We start from the raw sequence: 21,553 nt of genomic DNA, 5'->3' as shown, positions 1-21,553 counted from the left end.
CCTGCTGTTTGGGAGTCCCCAAGACCACCCATATGTTTGATGATCCACTAAAAGGACACACGGGACTCAACACATAGTAGTACTCATGGCTAAGATTTATCCCAGTCACACTCTCCTTCTAAACCTGGCAGTGGACAGAGTAGGACTGCTCTTTTCTCCAGGTACAAAAATGCAATACAAGTGTAATGTTGCTTCTCAGGAAAGCCTTTTAGAGGCAGATTTTACTGAAAGCTGGCACCTAGGCACCTTCTGCCTAGCAACTACCAAAATACCAGACTTCTAGAAGGAAAGCAGGTATTCACCGTAAGTCATGTTGTTTATACAATCTAGGCACAGCAAAGCATTCTTATCATTAGGCAACTTTTCCTATCAGTGCAGGAAATGCTTTCGGAGCTGAGTTCCCAGTTACAAACTAACAGCCCATCTTGATAGAAGATTCTTTTAAAAATAGCAACTTCAGGCCTGCTATGATAGCTCTTTTCTGTAAGCCTACACCCTAGAATCCACTGTGATAAGGTGGAGAATAAAAAGTTATAAAAAGAAGAAAGGATTTCAAAAAGAGACCAGTAGCCTGGACTACAACATCATACCAATGCTGGTCAATTTCCCAACTTTGTAGGAAATTCGTGCAAAGTTGAAAAGAGCCCGCCAACCAGCCAGGTTCAAATTTTCACTTGTAATAGTGTTTTCATCAGAAATCAGCAAAATCCACCAATTGTAATAAACTTAACCTCATCCCTATTTCCATCTTATTAAGGACTCCTAATAAGAAAGTTTGATTCATCTAAGAGTTACTCTCAGAAAAAAGATGGAGAGAAACAAGAATCTTAGATGTTACATTGCCTAGATAAGCTAGAACTGGCACATCTGAAAGTTAAATGTCAGGTGAAGAGAACAGAGAAAATGAAAGCCAAGGGACATCTATAAGACAATTTTTTTTTTTAAGTAAAAATGTGGTGTATGGTGTAAGGCTTTCAAGCTCCCATCAGAGAGCTCAAGTAAAATCCAAAATGAAGAAATATCTGGGTTGGAAACTTTCCCCCAAGGAGGGGAAGCTAGAAAAAACACAAAGAGGAAATGAAAGTAACATCGGTCTTGATATTCAGTCTCACAAATTTATATTTCATGTGAGAGGGAAACTTATGGAATGATTTTTAAGTAAAGTTGTGAGTGATGTATGTTCTATGCTTTTTCTTCTCACCACCTACACTTCCAATAATAATTTTTTGAGCCACTATTTTGTGCCTTTGCAATAGAAATTCACAAAATATCAGTGAACAAAATAAAGATTCCTGCCCACATAAAACAGGGGGCAAGAGACACAAGGGGAAAAAAAATAATAAACAAGTAAAGGATATAGCATGTTAGGAAATATCAAGTGCTATAGGAGAAAGTAGAGCAGATTAGTGGTGTAGTGTGAGGGTTGGGGACAGCGTGTTGCAACTTTAAAGGGACAGGTGAGGGTCACTCCCCTTATAGGAAGTTATACTGGAGCAAAGACTCAAGGAAGTGAAGGAGTTAGTCACGCAGATATCTGGAGGAAGACCATTCCAGGCAGAGAGGACAGACAGAACAGAGCCCTAGAATGTCCAGGGACTCAGTAGGTGGTAGCTGGGGCTGGAGTAGATGGACAAGGGAAGGAGTAGGAGGGAAAGATTCAGCTCGTGCAGGTCCCTGCGGGTCATGATAGAGATTACAGCTCTTATCCTAAGTGAAACAGGAAACTCTGAAGAGCTAGAGCAGAGCAGTGACGTTCTCACACTTATGTTTTGTAAATATCACCTTAACAGCTGTATGAAAAGGGACAGTTGGCAAAAACTGAAGAAGGGAAACCAGTTAGGCAGATAGTGCAGAAATGCAGGCAAGGTGCGGAGGTGGCTCTAACCAGGAGGGTGCAGGGCAAGTGGTATGAGGTCCAGATTCTGGATGTATTTTGAAGGTAGAGACTACAGAATTTGGATTTGGGCTATGAAAGAAAAAGAGGATCCAATGTGGCTCCAAGTTTTGAGCCTGAGTAACTCCAAGGCTGATGTGTCCATCAACCGAAATGGGATTGGCTGAAGGTGAGCAAGTTTGGGCCTGGGGAAGATCAGGAGAGCCCAGCTATGTGAAGCTTGTGGCATCTCTTAAACATGCAAGCGCAGATGTTGAGGAGGCAATTAGGTATGAGAAGTGAAGAGTTTGGGAGAGGGTTCTCGGTTAAAAATATATATTTGAGAGTCATGGGTGTATATTCCACACTTAAAGTCCTGACACTGTTAAGATCACTAAGGAAGTGAATTCCTAGAACCAAGAATTAGAACAACGAAGAACCAGTGCTCGGGTGAGGGACTGGCTTCCCAAAGGCATAAATGACTGATAAGGTTCACAGTTCTCCCCAGGGTGTAGAGTCTGTATTGCTTATGGCAAGAAAAGGAATCGGGATCAAAGAAAGAATTTCAGGAGATCTCCCGGCCTTTATCACCTGCCTACTTCCCAGAAGTCACTTGTAATTATATCTTTCAGGTCAGTATGCCTTAAGGATGTGAAGAATTGGAGGCAGGTGAGAATTACAAATAATAAACATCTTCAAAAAGGCAGTAGTTGAGGCCAAAGGTATACTGTATTTTAAATTGTATTGTTTCCCCACCTAGTGGTCAGAAATCAGCTAGTTCCATTTTCTATTTTACTCAGACATCTGAAGAGGAACTGAAATGGGTCAAAGGAGCTCGTTTATCAATTTTAGTGTTCATATCAATATCTTTAGGGTAACGCATTACTTGGTACCATTTTTAAAAATTAATTATAATTTTAACAGTATAACTCATTCATATGAACACAGAACCAGTGGTTGAATATTGTGGTATACAAAGCAAATTACATGGTTACTAATAGTAATGAAACAGGAAAAGTGAAGTAATAAGAAGTAATAAATAATGGAAATGACTAAGGTTGGAAAAGTGAATTAATAAGAAGTAATAAATAATGGAAATGACTAAGGTTGGAAAAGGAAAGGTTAAGCAGTTCTTACCCTGAGGTCACTCTTAGTCAGTGTAAGACTTTTCTTTTTCTGGCTCTAAAATTAGAGGAAAAGTAAGAATTTACCATTATAACCTTTTTATTAGTTAGAAAAGCTTAACACGACAAAATTCAAAACCCATTTATGATAAAAACCCTCCAGAGAGTAGGCATAGAGGGAACTTTCCTCAACATAATAAAGGCCATACATGACAAACCCACAGCCAACATCGTCCTCAATGGTGAAAAACTGAACCCACTTCCACTAAGATCAGGAACAAGACAAGGTTGCCCACTCTCACCACTATTATTCAACATAGATTTGGAAGTTTTAGCCACAGCAAACAGAGAAGAAAAAGAAATAAAAGGAATCCAAATCGGAAAAGAAGAAGTAAAACTGTCATTGTTTGCAGATGACATGATACTATACATAGAGAATCCTAAAGATGCCAGAAACCTACTAGAGCTAATCAATGAATTTGGTAAAGTAGCAGGATACAAAATTAATGCACAGAAATCTCTGGCATTCCTATATACTAATGATGAAAAATCTGAAAGTGAAATCAAGAAAACACTCCCATTTACCACTGCAACAAAAAGAATATAATATCTAGGAATAAACCTACCTAAGGAGACAAAAGATCTGTATGTAGAAAATTATAATACACTGATGAAAGAAATGAAAGATGATACAAATAGATGGAGAGATCTACCATGTTCTTGGATTGGAAGAATCAACATTGTGAAAATGACTTTACTACCCGAAGCAATCTACAGATTCAATGCAATCCCTATCAAACTACCACTGGCATTTGTCACAGAACTAGAACAAAAAATTTCACAATTTGTATGGAAACACAAAAGACCCCGAATAGCCAAAGCAATCTTGAGAAAGGAAAACGGAGCTGGAGGAATCAGGCTCCCTTACTTCAGACTATACTACAAAGCTAGAGTAATCAAGGCAGTACAGTACTGGCACAAAAACAAATATAGATCAATGGAACAGGATAGAAAGCCCATAGATAAACCCATGCACAATGATCACCTTATCTTTGATAAAGGAAGCAAGAATATACAATGGACAAAAGAAAGCCTCTTCAATAAGTGGTGCTGGGAAAACTGGACAGCTACATGTAAAAGAATGAAATTAGAACACTCCCTAACACCATACACCAAAATAAACTCAAAATGGATTTGAGACCTAAATGTAAGACCGGACACTATAAAACTCTTAGAGGAAAACATAGGATGAACACTCTTTGACATAAATCACAGCAAGATCTTTTTTGATCCACCTCCTAGAGTAATGGAAATAAAAACAAAAATAAACAAATGGGGCGTAATGAAACTTAAAAGCTTTTGCACAGCAAGGGAAACCATAAACAAGACGAAAATACAACCCTCAGAATGGGAGAAAATATTTGCAAATGAGTCAACAGATGAAGGATTAATCTCCAAAATATATAAACAGCTCATGCAGCTCAATATTGAAAGAACAAACAACCCAATCCAAAAATGGGCAGAAGACCTAAGTAGACATTTCTCCAAAGAAGACATACAGATGGCCAAGAAGCACATGAAAAGCTGCTCAACATCACTAATTATTAGAGAAATGCAAATCAAAACTACAATGAGCTATCACCTCACACCAGTTAGAATGGGCATCATCAGAAAATCTACAAACAACAAATGCTGGAGAGGGTGTGGAGAAAAGGGAACCCTCTTGCACTGTTGGTGGGAGTGTAAATTGATACAGCCACTATGGAAAACAGTGTGGAGGTTCCTTAAATAACGAAAAATAGAATTACCATATGATACAGCAATCCCACTACTGGGCATATACCCTGAGAAAACCATAATTCAAAAAGAGTCATGGACCATAATGTTCATTGCAGCTCTATTTACAATAGCCAGGACATGGAAGCAACCTAAGTGTCCATCGATGGATGAATGGATAAAGAAGATGTGGCACATATATACAATGGAATATTACTCAGCCATAAAAAGAAACGAAGCTGAGTCATTTGTAGTGAGGTGGATGGACCTAGAGTCTGTCATACAGAATGAAGTAAGTCAGACAGAGAACAACAAATACCGTATGCTAATACATATATATGGAATCTTTAAAAAAAAATGGTCATGAAGAACCTAGGGGCAAGACGGGAATAAAGACACAGACCTACTAGAGAATGGACTTGAGGACACAGGGAGGGGGAAGGGTAAGCTGGCACAAAGTGAGAGAGTGGTGTGGACATATATACACTACCAAGCATAAAATAGGTTGCTAGTGGGAAGCAGCCGCATAGCACAGGGAGATCAGCTCGGTGCTTTGTGACTACCTAGAGGGGTGGGATAGGGAGAGTGGGAGGGAGGGAGACGCAAGAAGGAGGAGATATGGGGACATGTATATGTATAACTGATTCACTTTGTTATAAAGCAGAAACTAACACACCATTGTGAGGCAATTATACTCCAATAAAGATGTTAAAAAAAAAAGTAACACTTTCTTCAACATTTTTTGAACATTAAAAAAAATAAATAAATAAAAGAAATGCTTAACACTTTCTGGAATTTTGAGACTTGCCATATCAGTCATGCACTCCCAGACAGTCTTACCTAAGTCCGTTCGCTTAAAGAGTCATAGTTTTATAATTTCTCATGCGCTAAATACAGGAAGTCGTGTTCCAGAGAAAAATTCATGGGATTTCGTTTTCAGTAAGGTCAGGTATAGAACAAAGTTTTATATGTCACTTAGATTTCCTCCTTCTTCTTTAAAAATCAAACTGAGAATTAAGAGCTAAAGTCACGGAATAAAGGTCATGAATAAGGTATAAAGGTCAACAGTTCCCATCTTTAAAAGACAGGAAATAGAGCTCTAATAGCCTTCTAAACATGACAGTCATAACATTAAACTAATTTTGCTTTTCCTGTTTAATTCTGTATGCTTTGTTTATACTAAAACAAAGAACTATGGTGAAAGGCCTTCTTGAATAGATGTCCTTATTGTAACAACTGATAAGCTTCCTTTTCTTCTTTACCCGCTCCCTCTGTTTACTTTTCTAGGACTTGGGTTGTGGCTAGTGTCATTGTTTGTCTCTATCTCTCTGTGGCTTTTCTCAATGCCTGTAACACTTTTTTGAGCAGTTGGTGACAGTTTGATCTGGGTCTATCCTTGACACTCACCTATTTCTTCCCCTCATCTTTCTTCCTTTTATTTTTCACTGTTATTCGTATTCTTAACATAATTTCATATTTAGTGACTATATTAATGTTCAATATATGGTGAATTCAGACCTATATAAAACTGAAATTTATATGCTATAATGTTGGTTCCATGAATATATGTATGCATACAAACATTATCTACAAGTAATAAATGGTTTACATTAAAGTGCAGGTGTATATGTATGAGTGCGCTATGTAGATCCCCTTCATTTTGCAAATATTTGTAATTCATCCAAGTGTTTCAGGAAGTAAACTGCAAGTCCAGTAGTCTTTTTAACTTATATTCTTCTTCAAAAATGATAATAAACAATTCACCTTAGTAATAAGCATTCGTTTCTTAGTATTACTAAGACATCGTTAATTTGGCCAAAAAAAATCAAAGTCCTATACATAACAGGAATTATTCTAATAGCTTCCTAAAAATGACAGTCATAATAATAAATTAACTAACAGTGATAATCTCTTTATTCCAAGGGCTTATGGTCTTGTAGTAGGAATAGAGACGTGCAAGTAATTGCTCTATAATTATAGCAATCCAGAATAATCTCTGCAGTGAGCAATGTATGACATATGGAAGCAGCAACTGTGTGAGCTTGGGGGAGTTGGGATAACTTCACAGAGGAGGGAGTGTTTAAGAAGAGGCTTAAAGATTTAAAGATTAAGGAGGGCCACAGCAGGGGATGATGAGAAGGGAGAATTATTCCAGAGAAGGCAAGCAGCAGGGGCTAGGCATGGAGGAACAAGAAAGCAGTGTTGAGAGAATAAGTGAATTCAGTATTAATATGTGAAAAGAAGACAATGTAAGAAGAGGAAATATGGAAAATAAAACTGTAAAAGAGCAGGACAGATCTTAAGAACTATATACCATGAAAAGAACTATAGATTTTATTCTGTAGAATGTCAGTGTATTTTGATGTCTAAGGTATTTATATCTTGTGCTTTTAATTAATATTTAATTCACTAAAGTTAATAATGCAAAGGCCTAATTTATTTTAAATACTTAAACTCACATAATATAACTTGCTATGAAATTTATACACCTAGCAATTTTTATTTAAATAAGAATAATTATTTTCAGGGGGATCTCTGATTAATTATTGGAAAACTCAGACTTCTTTCAGATCAATAGTTATGTTTATAATAAATTTAAGTAATTAAACTCCCTTACATGTTTCCCATTATGTGTATAAATTTACATATTGAATTTTGTTTTTAAGCATTTCCGATACCTACCTGACTGAACAAATTTCATAACTCCACTCAGCAAAACCTCCCAAAAACTTAAACAACTCTTGTAAATCTATTAAACCATATCCATTTCTCTTATCTACTCCAACTGCATTTGCAATTGGATTTTTCTTATACTTATTTTTTAAATTTTATTTTATTTATTTTTTTATACAACAGGTTCATATTAGTCATCAATTTTATACATATCAGTGTATAGATATCAATCCCAATCACCCAATTCATCACACCACCATCCCACCCCCCAACACAGCTATCCCCCCTTGGTGTCCATATGCTTGTTCTCTACATCTGTGTCTCAACTTCTGTCCTGCAAACTGATTCATCTGTACCATTTTTCTAGGTTCCACATACATACGTTAATAGACGATATTTGTTTTTCTCTTTCTGACTTACTACACTCTGTATGACAGTCTCTAGATCCATCCATGCCTCAACAAAAGACCCAATTTCATTCCTTTTTATGGCTGAGTAATATTCCATTGTATCTATGTACCACATCTTCTTAATCCATTCATCTGTCAATGGGCATTTAGGTTGCTTTCATGACCTGGCTATTGTAAATAGTGCTGCAATGAACACTGGGGTGCCTGTGTCTTTTTGAATTATGATTTACTCTGGGTATATGCCCAGTAGTGGGATTGCTGTATCATATGGTAATTCTATTTTTCATTATTTAAGGGACCTCCATACTGTTTTCCATAGTGGCTGTATCAATTTACATTCCCACCAACAGTGCAAGAGGGCTCCCTTTTCTCCACACCCTCTCCAGCATTTGTTGTTTGTAGATTTTCTGATGATGTCCCCATTCTAACTGGTGTGAGGTGATAGCTCATTGTAGTTTTGATTTGCATTTCTCTAATAATTAGTGATGTTGAGCAGCTTTTCATGTGCTTCTTGGCCATCTGTCTGTCTTCTTTGGAGAAATGTCTATTTAGGTCTTCTGCCCATTTTAGGATTGGGTCGTTTGTTTCTTTAATATTGAGCTGCATGAGCTGTTTATATACTTTGGAGATTAATCCTTTATCCATTGACTCGTTTGCAAATATTTTCTCCCATTCTGAGGGTTGTATTTTCGTCTTGTTTAGTTTCCCTTGGTTTATATACTTTGGAGATTAATCCTTTATCCATTGACTCGTTTGCAAATATTTTCTCCCATTCTGAGGGTTGTATTTTCGTCTTGTTTATGGTTTCCCTTGCTGTGCAAAAGCTTTTAAGTTTCATTACGCCCCATTTGTTTATTTTTGTTTTTATTTCCATTACTCTAGGAGGTGGATCAAAAAAGATCTTGCGGGCTTCCCTGGTGGCGCAGTGGTTGAGAGTCCACCTGCCGATGCAGGGGACAGGGGTTTGTGCCCCGGTCTGGGAAGATCCCACATGCCATGGAGCGGCTGGGCCCGTGGGCCGTGGCCACTGAGCCTGCGCGTCCAGAGCCTGTGCTCCACAACGGGAGAGGCCACAGCAGTGAGAGGCCTGCGTACCACACACAAAAAAAGGATCTTGCTGTGATTTATGTCAAAGAGTGTTCTTCCTATGTTTTCCTCTAAGAGTTTTAGAGTGTCCGGTCTTACATTTAGGTCTGAAATCCATTTTGAGTTTATTTTTGTGTATGGTGTTAGGGAGTGTTCTAATTTCATTCTTTTACATATAGCTGTCCAGTTTTCCCAGCACCACTTATTAAAGAGACTTTCTTTTGTCCATTGTATATCCCTGCCTCCTTTGTCATATATTAATTGACCATAGGTGTGTGGGTTTATCTCTGGGCTTTCTATCTTGTTCCATTGATCTATGTTTCTGTTTTTGTGCCAGTACCATATTTTCTTGATTACTGTAGCTTTGTAGTAGAGTCTGAGGCCAGGGAGTCTGATTCCTCCAGCTACGTTTTTTTCCCTCCAGACTGCTTTCACTATACGGGGTCTTTTTTGTCTCCATACAAATTTTAAGATGATTTGTTCTAGTTTCGTAAAAAATGCCATTGGTAATTTAATACGGATTGCATTGAATCTATAGATTGCTTTGGGTACTATAGTCAATTTCACAATATTGATCCTTCCAATCCAAGAATATGGTATATCTCTCCATATGTTGGTACCATCTTTAATTTCTTTCATCAGAGTCTTATAGTTTTCTGCATACAGGTCTTTTGTCTTCCTCGGTAGGTTTATTCCTAGGTATTTTATTCTTTTTGTTGCAATGGTAAATGGGAATGTTTCCTTAATTTCTCTTTCAGATTTTTCATCATTAGTGTATAGGAATGCAAGAGATTTCTGTGCATTAATTTTGTTTCTTGCAACTTTAACAAATTCATTGATTAGCTCCAGTAGTTTTCTGGTAGCATCTTTAGGATTCTCTATGTATAGTATCATGTCATCTGCAAACAGTGACAGTTTTACTTCTTCTTTTCCAATTTGTATTCCTTTTATTTCTTTTTCTTCTCTGATTGCCATGGCTAGGACTTCCAAAACTATGTTGAATAATAGTGGTGAGAGTGGACATCCTTGTCTTCTTCCTGATCTTAGGGTAAACGCTTTCAGTTTTTCACCATTGAGAATGATGTGTGCTGTGGTTTTGTCATATATGGCCTTTATTATGTTGAGGTAGGTTCCCTCTATGCCCACTTTCTGGAGAGCTTTTATCATAAATGGGTGTTGAATTTTGTCAAAAGCTTTTTCTGCATCTATTGAGATGATCATACAGTTTTTATTCTTCAGTTTACTAATATGGTGTATTACATTGATTGATTTGCGCATACTAAAGAATCCTTGCGTCCCTGAGATAAATCCCACTTGATCATGGTGTATGATGCTTTTAATGTGTTGTTGCATTCTGTTTGCAGTATTTTGTTGAGGATTTTTGCATCTATATTCATCAGTGATATTGGTCTGTACTTTTCTTTTTTTGTAGTATCTTTGTCTGGTTTTGGTATCAGGGTGATGGTGGCCGCATAGAATCAGTTTGGGAGTGTTCCTTCCTCTGCAATTTTTTGGAAGAGTTTGAGAAGGATGGGTGTTAGCTCTTCTCTAAATGTTTGACAGAATTCACCTGTGAAGCCATCTGGTCCTGGACTTTTGTTTGTCAGAAAATTTTTAATCAGAGTTTCAATTTCATTTCCTGTGATTCATCTGTTCATATTTTCTGTTTCTTCCTGGTTCAGTCTTGGAAGGTTATACCTTTCTAAGAATTTGTCCATTTCTTCCAGGTTGTCCATTTTATTGGCATAGAGTTGCTTGTACTAGTCTCTTAGGATGCTTTGTATTTCTGTGGTGTCTGTTGTAACTTCTCCTTTTTCATTTCTAATTTTATTGATCTGAGTCCTCTCCCTCTTTTTCCTGATGAGTCTGGCTAATGGTTTATCAATTTTGTTTATCTTCTCAAAGAACCAGCTTTTAGTTTTATTGACCATTGCTATTGTTTTCTTTGTTTCTATTTCATTTATTTCTGCTCTGATCTTTATGATTCTTTCATTCTGCTAACTTTGGGTTTTGTTTGTTCTTCTTTCTCTAGTTCCTTTAGGTGTAAGTTTAGATTGTTTACTTGAGATTTTTCTTGTTTCTTGAAGTAGGCTTGTATAGCTATAAAATTCTCTCTTAGAACTGCTTTTGTTGCATCCCATAGGTTTTGGATAGTCGTGTTTTCATTGTCACTTGTCTCTAGGTATTTTTTTGATTTCCTCTTTGATTTCTTCAGTGATCTCTTGGTTATTTAGTAACGTATTGTTTAGCCTCCATGTGTTTGTGTTTTTTACGTTTTGTCCCCGTAATTCATTTGTAATCTCACAGCATTGTGGTGAGAAAAGATGTTTGATATGATTTCAATTTTCTTAAATTTACCAAGGCTTGATCTCTGACCTACAATGTTATCTATCCTGGGGAATGTTCCATGCACACTTAAGAAGAAAGTGTAGTCTGCTGTTTTTGGATGCAATGTCTTATAAATATCAATGAAATCTATCTGGTCTATTGCATCATTTAAAACTTCTGTTTCCTTATTTATTTTCATTTAGGATGATCTGTCCATTGGTGTAAGTGAGGTGTTAAAGTCCCCCACTATTATTGTTTTACTCTTGATTTCCTCTTTACAGCTGTTAGCAGTTCCTTATGTATTCAGGTGCTCCTATGTTGGGTGTATATATATTTATATTTGTTATATCTTCTTCTTGGATTGATCCCTTGATCATTATGTAGTATCCTTCCTTGTCTCTTGTAACATTCTTTATTTTAAATTCTATTTTATCTGATATGAGTATTGTTACTCCAGCTTTCTTTTGATTTCCATTTGCATGGAATATCTTTTTCCAGCCCCTCACTTTCAGCCTGTATGTGTCCCTAGGTCTGAAGTGGGTCTCTTGTAGACAGCATATATATGGGTCTTGTTTTTGTATCCATTCAGCAAGCCTGTGTCTTTTGGTTGGAGCACTTAATCCATTCACGTTTAAGGTAATTATAGAAATGTATGTTACTATGACCATTTTATTAATTGTTTTGGGTTTGTTTTTGTAGATCCTTTTCTTCTCTTGTGTTTCCAAGTTAGAGAAGTTCCTTTAGCATTTGTTGTAGAGCTAGTTTGGTGGTGCTGAATTCTCTTAGCTTTTGCTTGTCTGTAAAGTTTTTGATTTCTCCATCAAATCTGAATGAGATCCTTGCCAGTTAGCGTAATCTTGGTTGTAGGTTCTTCCCTTTCATCACTTTAAGTATATCATGCCACTCCCTTCTGGCTTGTAGAGTTTCTGCTGAGAAATCAGCTGTTAACCTTATGGGAGTTCCCTTGTATGTTATTTTTCGTTTTTCCCTTGCTGTTTTTTTTTTTTAATTTAATTAATTAATTTATTTATTTATTTATGGCTGTGTTGGGTCTTCGTTTCTGTGCGGGGGCTTTCTCTAGTTGTGGCAAGCGGAGGCCACTCTTCATCGCGGTACGTGGGCCTCTCATTATCACTCCCTCTCTTGTTGCGGAGCACAGGCTCCAGACGCGCAGGCTCAGTAATTGTGGCTCACGGGCCCAGTCGCTCCGCGGCATGTGGGATCTTCCTGGACTGGGGCACGAACCCGTGTCCCCTGCATTGGCAGGTGGACTCTCAACCACTGCGCCACCAGGGAAGCCCTCCCTTGCTGTTTTTAACAATTTTTCTTTGTCTTTAATTTTTGCAAATTTGATTACTATGTGTCTCGGCATGTTTCTCCTTTTGTTTATTCTGTATGGGACTCACTGCGCTTCCTGGACTTGGGTGGCTATTTCCTTTCCCATGTTAGGGAACTTTTCGACTATAATCTCTTCAAATATCTTCTCTGGTCCTTTCTCTCTCTCTTCTCCTTCTGCGACCCCTATAATGCAAATGTTGTTGCATTTAATGTTGTCCCAGAGGTCTCTTAGGCTGTCTTCATTTCTTTTCATTCTTTTTTCTTTATTCTGTTCCGCAGAAGTAAATTGCACAATTCTGTTTTCCAGGTCATTTATTCATTCTTCTGCCTCAGTTATTCTCCTATTGATTCCTTCTAATGTAGTTTTCATTTCAGTTTTTATATTGTTCATGTCTGTTTGTTTGTTCTTTATTTCTTCCAGGTCTTTGTTCAACTTTTCTTGCATCTTCTCGATCTTTGCCCCTTTTCTTTTTTTGAGGTCCTGGATGATCTTTGGTATCATTATTCTGAAATTTTTTCTGGAAGGTTGCCTATCTCCACTTCATTTAGTTGTTTTTCTGGGGTTTTATCTTGTTCCTTCATCTGGTACATAGCCCTCTGCCTTTTCATCTTGTCTGTCTTTCTGTGAATGTGTTTTTTGTTCCACTGGCTGCAGGTTTGTAGTTCTTCTTGCTTCTTCCTCCTCCTGTTGGAATTCCTCCTCCCGTTGCCGGACCCCCAGTTTGGGAATCCTGACGTGGGGCTCAGAACCTTCACTCCAGTGGGTGGACTTCTGTGGTATGAGTGTTCTCCAGTCTGTGTCACCCAGCCAGCAGTTATGGGATTTGATTTGACTGTGGTTGCGTCCCTCCTACTATCTCATTGTGGCTTCTCCTCTTTCTTTGGATGTGGGGTGTCTTTGTTGGTGAGTTCCAGTGAGTTCCAGTGTCTTCCTGTCAATGATTGTCCAGCAGCTAGTTGTGATTCTGGTGTTCTCACAAGAGGGTGTGAGAGTATGTCCTTCTACTCTGCCATCTTGGTCCTAGTCCTCTTCTTATACTTTTTAAAAAACATTTATTTTAAAAAATTTTAAGCATATAAAAGGCAAGGAGAATAGCATAGTATGCACCTATGCACCCTTCCCCAACTTCAACAGTTTTTAACTCACTACCAATCTTGTTTCATCTATACACCCCACTTCTCTCTTCTCATATTACTTTGAAACTAATACCAAGCATCATGTAATAATAACCATAAATATTTCAATAGGTTTCCCTCAGAGTAGACTCTATGTATTAATTTAAGACATAAAGTCTTCAAATTTCCAGTTTTCTCTTAAATTATATGTGGGTTTTCTTGTTTGTTTGAATAAGAATCCAAGCAAAGTCTATGGCTTACATGTTTTGTAATTCTCTTTCAATCTCTAGGTTCACCCTCTATTTCTTTCTTTTTAATTATTGCAATTTATTTGTTGAGCAAATCAAGTTGTTCGTGGGCGTTATAGTTGCCCACAGTCTAGATTGCGCTGATCGCTTCCTCACAGTATAGCTTGTGTGTTCCCCATTCCTCTGGAAATTGGTAGTTGGATACAGATGGGTGCTTGATCAAATTTAGTTCTATTTTCTAAATGTACTTCTTTCTTTATTTAGGTAAGACTCCTTCCTAGGTGATGATATATTCTTTTATTAGGAGCTCATAATTTTGGCTGACTCTATTTTATGAGGCCAGCAGCCATTGACATTAACACTTAGAGTCCTTAGTTTTTAACTAAAATATTGTCTAACTGACAATTTTTTCAGTGATGTGACACAGATTTTCAACTGAATATCTAATGTAGTAAATCTCTTAAATACTACAAATACTTAAAATATTGAACATATATATATATATATTGTCCCAATGATTAGAAACAGATTTTTGTACCATGGGCTTGAATTACTTCATTGTTTCTGTATTTAATTCTGAATCATCCAAGATCTAAAAAAGGCTTACTAAGAAAAACAAGTGTCATGCCATGATCAATTTCACCAGGCCTTTACACTTACCTAGGTAGCAAGCTATGCATATGTGTTAAATTTTAAATGTTCGATTTTTTTCAAGAGTGAGTTTATTAGATAACAGTTTATGACCACATATGTTTATCATCTCAGGTGGAAACTGAGACATGTATACCCATGGCAATTCTTCCTGGGCTACAAGAGTACCCACTAGCTCTTTTTTATGGTCTCAGTGATAGCAAGGCATTTCCTGCTCACATTCTTCAAATGGTGTCAATTTCATGTTAGAAAGATCACTTTGGCAGCAGCAGGTAGAAGGGACTTTAAGGGTAGGAAAGATGAAGAGCAATTCTCATCACTAGAAGACTGCTCAGGAGGCTACTGCATGGGTCCACACTAGCAATGATAGAATCCTGTTCTTGTGTCTAGCAGGATAGAGGAGAGACAGAAGGGGAGGTGCATTATAGGAGACACTAAATACGCAGAACTTGCAGAATTTACAGAACTTGATTAATTTGATGTGGGACTGTAGAAGAGTGAGAAATAAAGGATGACTTAAGGCTTAAGTGGTTAAGGGAATTGTGGTGCGATTGACCAAGGTAAGAAACTTAGTAGGAAAAACAGGTTTAGGCTGGGATGAAAGAGGGAGACCTCAGCTTCCAGGGTGTTAATATAGTACCGTCAGTGAGACATACAAATAAAGATAGATAGGAAGATGAATAGATAGATAGATGAATGGATGGATGCATAGATAGATAGATAGATAGGTGAGTCTGAAACTCAGAAGTGAGGTCTGGGCTAGAGATTTCAACATGTAGTCACCAACATTAAGATAATATGTGAAGCTGTGGAGTTATATGAGAATATGAGACCATCTAGGGGCAAAGGTAGAGTGAAAATAAAAATGAGGAAGCCAAGACTGGAACACAAAAGAACACCATCACTTAAAAGGGGAAGTCAGAGCAAATTAACCCACAAAGGAAATTGTGGGGTAGTGACCAGAGGGACAAGAAGTGAGTGGGAGAGATTTCTCATGGAAACAAAGGAGACTCCAGGAAGGCAAAATAGCCAATACTGTGATAAGAGCCACAAAGCAATCGAGTAGGTGCTGGCTGAGAAGTGTTTAATGGATTTGGTAATCAAATCTTTTAAGAATAGTTTCAGTGAAGGGTTAGCAAGGGAAACCAGATTGTAGTCAATGAAGAGATGAGTGGGTGGAGAGCAAGTAGAGTCAGTGAGTATGGACAGCGTTTTCTACTTTGGGAAAAGGATGATGGCCTTATGGTAATGTGGAGGATTTAGAAAGGTGAAGAGAAGTTTTTGTCCTTCACGAATGAGAGTAACTTGGGCTGAGGGAGAAAACAGTAGTGAGATATTTAGGGATGGGGAGTGAAAGAAGAAGAACAATAATAGTAATATAAATAATATGATGACACACAGAAGAAAGCGAATAAAAGGAGTAAAATAATTGATCATTCAGATAGGATTCAGAACACGGATGGAAGGAACTTCGGTAGGGACAGGTAAGGATGGGCGTAACTGTAGATAAGCTTGGCAGTTAAAGGAATGTATTTTAAGAGAGTTCACCCCCAATAAGTGCTATTTTATCAGTGAAATAAGACACAAGATCATCTGATGAAAAGAGAAAGGAGAGGAATAGGAGATCTGAGGGAAGTAATGAACGTTTTGAATAGCAATTGGGAAGGATGATGCAAGAGAGGGTTGACTAGAAAAAAAGTGTAATGAGATTATAGAATAGTGTTGGGGGTATAGCTGAGATTGAATGTCAATTATTGGTAATATCCTAAAGCAGTAAAATGGCAATTTTCTCCAGTTATGCAAATCAACCCAAGAATAGAAATAGAAAATATAGATGGTTCCATAAATCATTAGGGATTCATGAAGCCCAGGTATTGATAGCTGTTATGAGTCGTTGGAGTGAAGTGGTTTGGAATGAAGCACCTTGGAGTCCAAGCCACAAGTGATGGAAGCAAAACCAGATGGAAAACATCTGGAAAAGGGTGACGAGTCAGGATTGGAACTAATGATCTTCGGAATCTGTACCATACAGCCAATCGTATACCTTCAGAACCCAGAATTGACTTATTGACATACTGTCACTTTAACAGAAAAATATTTCTGCTCTGAAACTAAACTACTGATTAATTGTAGATGCTCACTTTGAATGGGCAGTGCTGTGCTCAAGCTCCCTGATTCTCCATTTTTTGCAGCAGTAGTGGCATCAATACCAGGCTAAAGCCTATTCTACTGATTTCTGAAGTTTTAAGTCAGAGCAGATATGAAAGAGAAGAGTTATTTTTAAATGATCCTTTTATTCTTTTTTCTTTTTCATTGTAAGGGGAGCATCTACTTGTTCCATTTTCACTTTTTCTTCTCTCTTGTTTTCAGAAGCCCTGTAAATGAAGAAAATCAAGATAGTGTCATGCACTCTGATGGTAAGAGGCGAAAGATGTTTTATTTATTCCCTTCGATACGGAAGTTTGAGTTAATTATTCTCATAGGATCATTAATGGGTCATTATTGTCATTGGTCCATGCAAGACCCCTCTCTTATTTTACTTATTTATTTATTTCCTTTTATCTCCATGACCCACTCCCTTTCCTTCCTCCCCTTTACCAGAGACAAATATTCTAATGTACTTAGTGTGTGTCTTTTATACATATTCTTTGCATGCTGTTGTATGTGTATATGTACATATTTCAATTTACATAAACCGTATATTATAGCTCACTCTGGCCTTTTTTTTATACTCAGCATAATGTGTTTTGGGGGGCTGCTCCATGTTATATATGTATATTTAATTTCTTTCTGTTAACTACTGCACAGCACTCCATGGTATGCATCCTATGCATTCGCATTTCACCTTCAACTCGCTGGTACCACAAATAATTGTTCAATGCACCTTCTTGTCCATATCTCCATGTGGACCTCTGAGAGCCTTCCTTTATGTATATCCAGCAGTAGAGTGGCTGCTTGTAAGCAGTGGCGTATGCATTCCAACTGAGTAGGATTAGAGTGCTCTCCAGAAGAGCTGCATCTCTGTGTACTCCCATCACAGGGCATGAAGATTCCAAGACGCCTACCTTTCGCCAGTGCATAGTACTATGCAGCTTTCCAGTTGTTTCCAGTCTTACATGCATAAAATGATGACTTGTTTCATTTTCATATCTCTGCTTGCTGCTGAGTTCGAATACTTGATTTTTTTTATTAGCCTTTGTGGTTTTCTCTTCTGTACGTTGCCAGTTCCTATTCCCTGACCATTTTTTTCTTGGGGTTGGTATCCTTTTCTGGCCGACTTGCAGGAGTTCCTTTGTATTCCAGATATTAATCCTATGTCAGTTGTAGACACTGCAAATATCTTCTTTCAGTCTGTCCATTGTCTATTAACTTAGTCCATGCTGTCCTTCACTGAACATAAATATACTTTGATATAATCAAATTCATTAATATTTACTTTGTAATTTATACTTTTTAAGTTTTATTTAAGAAGTCCCATCCCTAGGAAATACAAATATTTTCTTCTATGAACTTTATCCTTTATAGTTAGGTCTTTGATCTCTTTGCAGTCCACTTTTGAGGCGTTAGTAGAAATCTAGATTTGTTGCCTCATGTACAAAGCTAGTTTTCCCATTACCATACTCTGAAATCCACCCTTTTCTCATTAGTTTATAATGCCACATTTACTGTGTTAACTCTATTGGTGTGTTTGTGTCTTTGCATATATAGGTGTGTTTTTGTGTGCATAATGTGTGTTTCTATTTGTGTGTGTGTAAATTTGTGTATCTGTCTCTGAGCTCTCTGCTCTATTCCACTGGTCTGTTCATTTGTATATCAGTTCCACACTGTTTTTATTATTATTGTTTTAGATGACGTCTTTGTACCTGGTAATTTATTGATATTACCAAATCTCTGAGCAGTAAAATATCTCTTTAAAAATCTTATTAACTTGATTTGTTTGACACATGAAAGCAAATCCTTGGGAACAAGTAAGTCAAAAAGTGTGAACTAGTTGTGATTTTCTGGTAAAATCTTTGTTCCATACTGCAAGCCCACAAAACCGAATGTGCATGCTTTTCATAAAGAGAATAGAGTGCCTTCATTAATTTTTGGCTTTTGCATTATTTTATGAAAGTCAGTGAAATGATTTTATAATTAAATTACAAGATTCAAAAAAGCCATAGTAAGAATCTAAACTGCATATTCTATTTTGTACTTCTATGCCTTTGGTAAATTATAAGTTCTGTTACATGATGAACTGTTTTGAATATTACATCTAATAATCCTGTATTAAAGCACTTCTTAATTACAGTATATTAAATTGTATTCTTTTTTTAAACACTTTAGGAACTGGAAATCTGGATGAGGTCAGTTTTTTTTTCCTTCTCATATTATATTGCTGTAACTAGAATATGTAACAATTATTGTGATTCATTTTTTATTGCTATAAACCAACAAATGAAAATCCTTATGAGTAATGGTGATTTTTTTCCATTTATAATCTTATTTCATCTAAAATGCTTGAGACATTAAACACCCATTATTACACTGACTCATAGTAATTTTGTAATGCTAAACATAGACTGAAATCTGGCTACACATCTGAATTACATAGCAAGATATAAAATGAAATCTTTCTGTGCTTCCTTTTCCAGTCTGTCTCTAAAAAGGAAACAAAAATATTTTAAATAAGCCAAACTGACACACAAATGTATGCTTGTTTTACTGATTATTTGAGCAATGTAATATGTGTATGTTCCCTTATTAAATAATTACAGTTAATCATTATTAATGTTTTTCTTGACAGGAACAAGAGAGTGAAGGAGAAACATATGAAGACATGTATGAGTTACATTTTTTTACCATGATATTTTCCTTCTAAGACGAATATAATGATTTGTATGAGGGAGAGTGGAGGGATATTCAACACTGGGAGGGAAAACTGTATTGTTCAAATGACGGGCATATAATGATAACCTTTATTTCAATACAAAGAACTAAAGATTCTTTTCTTGTCTAAAGATTTTACAGAGGACTCTATTAAAATGCCATCCCCGGAGAGGTCAGAGGCCTGCAGCCCACTAGATAGCCCACAGACAGGGAATCACAGGGGCCGGGAATCTGATTTCTTGCTCTCCGTGTGTTCCTGGGCACATGAATTCGTGTATACGTTACAACGTCCTCACGTAGACAGCGCTTCACCTCACAACCTTGCTATGAGAGACCATTTAACACAGCACCAGATGCCAAAGTTTTAGCCTGCTAAACAGAAAGGTGTTAGAAAGGGTTCCAAAATGGGTTTCTGGGTAGCCCGAGACTAAGAAATTTCTTGGAAAATGAGTAGAAGTAGAATGAATATGTTATTTTATCTTTTGTTGATTCAAATATGTTAATTTTCCCTACCCAGTTCTTATTCAACTAATTCTGACTAAAGTTTCTGAATTAAGGTTTGTACATGTGTGTACAAGTGCATGTGTGTACGTGAACTTGAACTAGTGAGTGCATGAGAGAGAGAGAGAGAGATTAATTCTATGCACGCCGACAGGCCGCAAGAACCGTTATAGACAGTGCTTTCCACTTGCCTGCACGAGCTGTAAGGGCAGCAGAACCTTAAGAAGGCAGCCTCATTTGAATGCCTCCTGCTGGTTCTAAGAACAGTCTCATACACCCAGGAATTTTGACAAGCCTTGGCTTTATACCTTCACCTATACTTCTTCACATACTATCTTCTGTTCTGGGTAGAAACCTCTCTGGATAGGGAGCCCTGACGCATCAATGCCCATAGATGCTAAAACAAACTTACAATTTTAATCCACAGAGAAACATCCAAAGAAAGAGAGAAGAAAAGGGAAAAGGAGGAAAAGAAGAGATTAGAGCTGGAGAAAAAGGAACAGAAAGAGAGAGAAAAGAAAGAACAAGAAATAAAGAAGAAATTTAAAGTAAGAGCTTGCTTGCCGAAGGGTGAATAAGAGTAACCTCGTTTTATAACTTTCACACAAAAGGGGCACAATTCTTGCAACCTTACATGGTCGGAGAATTACTTAATCATTGTTTTCTAAAGAGTAACTACCTTCACAATAGTAGTGTTTTTGTCCAATAATCTCCTTTACCCCTGCACTAAAAAACTAATGCAATAAAATCCAAATAAAATATGGTGGGAGCTCAGGAAATTTTATGTCGATTGAGTGAAAGAGTACTTGATTTCTCAGACCCAGCTTGACCCTCCTTGTTATGCATTTCATTTTATCCTACTCATAATATGAGCTCAGGACCACACATATACACATCCCTGTGCCATGTATTATAGTGGTACGAGGGACAGAAGTGTCTCTGGATTAACCAGACCTGTCGTAATAAAGCTCCTTGAGCTACCTGATTGCTGCTGTCTAGACCTGACTTACATTTTTGCCTTTATTCTAAGCCGACGTACATTCTGACTTGATACCTGCTGTTTCTCCTCCCTCTTCATCCACCTGGATTTCTGACCTCTGTCTTCTCTGATCTCTGATTTCTAATTGTGTGATTTCTATTACTACCACCACTACCACTATACTTGCGGACTATACTCTTTTGGCCAGTACGTCTTTGATGACATGGCCCATCTGGGGTGGGTCTAGTATGTCAGCTATAGAGTGATTATCTAGTTACAAAACTATTCTTCACTATAAAAAGGATTCATATCAAGTTTCCTTTAAATATTTAATTCCTCCTGAACATTTACAATATGGTTTGAATTATAAAAATGTGGTTTATATATAATTTCCCAGTATATTGATTATAGTAAAACAAAGATTCAACAGCAGGGCAAAGGGAAAATGTAAAGCTTAGAGTCAGTTGGACAGATGTGGATTCAAAGTCCAACTGCACATGCAAATTATGTGATCATGGGCATATTACTAAACTTCTCTGAATCTCAGATTCTTTTTTTTTTTTTTTTTTTTTTTTCGGTAC

General features: G+C 37.2%; 1 protein-coding gene across 2 annotated transcripts in view; it reads left to right on the top strand.

Annotated features, from left to right (window-relative positions):
• FYB1 (FYN binding protein 1) overlaps positions 1–21,553 on the top strand; it is a 179,025-nt gene that overhangs the window by 128,397 nt on the left and 29,075 nt on the right. For both annotated transcript variants that reach the window (XM_007461238.1, XM_007461237.1), the window contains 4 exons: positions 16,994–17,040; positions 18,950–18,969; positions 19,410–19,444; positions 20,421–20,541. In XM_007461238.1, the coding sequence (XP_007461300.1) occupies positions 16,994–17,040; positions 18,950–18,969; positions 19,410–19,444; positions 20,421–20,541 (223 nt within the window). The remainder of the gene's footprint in view (positions 1–16,993; positions 17,041–18,949; positions 18,970–19,409; positions 19,445–20,420; positions 20,542–21,553) is intronic.

The sequence above is a fragment of the Lipotes vexillifer genome, unplaced genomic scaffold, assembly GCF_000442215.2.
Source record: "Lipotes vexillifer unplaced genomic scaffold, Lipotes_vexillifer_v1.1 scaffold467, whole genome shotgun sequence".
Taxonomy (NCBI): Eukaryota; Metazoa; Chordata; class Mammalia; order Artiodactyla; family Lipotidae; genus Lipotes; species Lipotes vexillifer.
The sequence above is the reverse complement of the archived record's forward strand: the minus strand, read 5'-3'. Positions and strand labels throughout refer to the sequence as shown.